The sequence below is a fragment of the Pararge aegeria genome, chromosome 2, assembly GCF_905163445.1.
Source record: "Pararge aegeria chromosome 2, ilParAegt1.1, whole genome shotgun sequence".
NCBI lineage: Eukaryota > Metazoa > Arthropoda > Insecta > Lepidoptera > Nymphalidae > Pararge > Pararge aegeria.
The window spans coordinates 20,303,931-20,306,472 of record NC_053181.1 but is presented as its reverse complement, the minus strand read 5'-3'; the positions used below and the strand labels follow the sequence as shown (position 1 = coordinate 20,306,472).

Genomic DNA, 2,542 nt, shown 5'->3' with positions numbered 1-2,542 from the left:
GGACTAAGTCCTAAACGCTTCTCACTATTAGGCTAACATGGGCAGGAGACAATTATATCCCCGGGGAAAGGGAAAAAAAATTATCTTCTCCCTCGGCTTTATCAACCCTCGGAGCACTTCTTAAAGCACGCACAATTGGAAATAACATCAAAATAATATTATACTGATAAACAGTGGTAAACTACTCCTATTCCATGTTCCAGTGATTTAGCAGGTGGGCACGTTAATTATAACATTATAACAAACATTATATCCCCCAATTATATCCCCTGACAAGGGGTGTCAGGGGATATAATTGGGGGATATAATGTTTGTCGGCTGTCTGTGCTCGCCCTGCTGTAGTGGGTAATAGGTGGATAATGTTAAAATGTTACTCACAATTAGTAACTTAACACTGAACTAAGATTTTCAGAGCTATTTATTAAAATATTGGGATGAAATTAAAATTATGTAGGAATCACTAATTATTTTGGTTAGATTTAATTTTATTTAGGCAACTTAAAACTGCAAAAACAAAGGGTAAATGGAAGTGCACAAAACATTTTAGGTCACATTTTAGTTTGCAATGTCCTCATATCGAAACCGGATATTTCACTCTCTTAACTAACTCACACGGGGATTCTATTTAATCAGAAGCACTATACTATGTAACACATAATTTTATTACTTTTTGTATGGCACCGGCACAAACTCCACATCGCCTTTCAGATCGACAGCGTAAGTTGTGGCTTCGAAATTAGGAATCTCGTTGGTCTTTAATTCCTTTTCTTTATTGGAATCCCTAACGAGATCTATATCGTCCAGTTGGACACCACTGGTTGGGCTTTCGGTCTCCTCGCGGCTACGGTCTGGTATCGGGCTGGCTGTGACTGGGGTAAGATTCTCACCGCTCTCCCCGCTTCGGTTAACTGGAAAAGAGATCTTGAGCAAGCCATTTTTATAAGACCAGGTGCCCTCTTCACCCACAGACATCGGCAACGTTCTCATATCCAAATAGCTATTTTGGTTGAGACCCGCATCGCTGTGGACCGCTTGAATCATCAGCGAACCTCTGCGTGCCTTCACAATGATGTCCTTTTCTTCAAATCCCGTCAAAGGAATCTCGATCTTGTACTCGTTTCCAACAATTCCCTCCGTTGAGGCCATACTTGGGAAGTGTCTGCTGAAATCGGCTAGAGTTCTCTCCAGCTGCATCATCTCTTGGTTTAAGTCCCTGTTGAATTCATCCCAGAACCTATTAGTGTCGAACATTTGCTCGTTGAGGTATCTGTCGAGGCTGCCATCAAATGGTGAGAGGGAGGAATGGTGGCGGTCACGCCATCCTGGTGCCGCATTCGCGCAAGCGACCAATCCCACTAGCAGTAGCGCGATCATATTTTCCGTTGTGTTAATGTGAACTGAAGAAGCTCCGAGGATACCCTGTATATATAACGGCTGACAATGGGTCAAAGTTTATCGCTATCGGTAAATTCTAGAGTGGACAAACATTAACTTGTGTTTGTCAGAGGTCGATTCACGGTGCGATTATTCGGAATATTGGTTTTTAACGCGTTAGTAATTGAGTTGAAATCCGTTTAATAAGATCATTACTACCTACTGTACGGGTATAACCGCAAGACAAGTTGGACTGATGCGCCCGTAGCGATGTTATACCTACATGCCATTTGTTTAATTATTTCAATGTAATTTAAAACGAAGCGACTCTTATCTTTCGTATTAGGCACCGTGCAAGCGTAGTCTACACTTTGCCTTGTGTGAGATTACCAACGACATTTTCCTCCTACATGTTGACTATAATCACCTGGTGGTAAGAGATGATAAAGTCTTAGATGGTAGCGGGGCTAACCTGTTGGGAGTATGGTTCGTCACGACATCGTACCGGAGCGCTAAATCGATTAGCGGCACATATTTGTAGGTAACTAGCCCCCGCTGAAGCCTCTCACCGCACTAGACAAGAGAAAATTAAGAAATTATAAATTCCCAAATATATTCCCTTCTCCCGCTGGGAATCAAATCCGGGACTAACAACTCAAAACCACAACGCTCACCTCTGTGCCAGGGAGGTCGTTATTTCGTTTACCTATTCTACAGCGTAAAAGTTAACTACGATTTGTATGAAATCGAAAGAGCGACAGCTAGTGACAATTGTAGAGACGTTTTCGATAATTAAACTCTGTATGGTCAAAGTAAAATGCACTTAATGTCTGTCGTTATAGAGTTGCAAATCCTTTCTTTTGATTTTTGTTTTAGAAACGTTCATTTAAAACCCCATAAATAAGTTATTGCAGGCAACTGTGAGTTTTATAAAAATACACATAAGAACTACTTTACTCCCTTGTTCAAATATTTCCATACTCGAAAAAAGACTCTTCAATTGCGAGCGAAGAGATCTTTTACTAAGTATGCTTTTTCCCAGTATTTTAACTAAAATAAATGTTACACTAGACATCCAATGATTTTGTTATGTTAGTATATTTTATGGCTAAAATTGGTTCCATCAATAAGCAAGGTAAAAATGCCTACGCGTAGATATTGACTCGAC

At 40.5% G+C, this 2,542-nt stretch overlaps 1 protein-coding gene across 1 annotated transcript; it reads right to left on the bottom strand.

Moving 5' to 3' along the window:
• Positions 1–457: 457 nt before the first annotated feature.
• LOC120634141 lies at positions 458–1,413 on the bottom strand. Its single transcript, XM_039904554.1, has one exon. The coding sequence runs from the start codon at positions 1,372–1,374 to the stop codon at positions 664–666; it is 711 nt and encodes a 236-aa protein (XP_039760488.1). The 5' UTR covers positions 1,375–1,413; the 3' UTR covers positions 458–663.
• Positions 1,414–2,542: the final 1,129 nt, after the last annotated feature.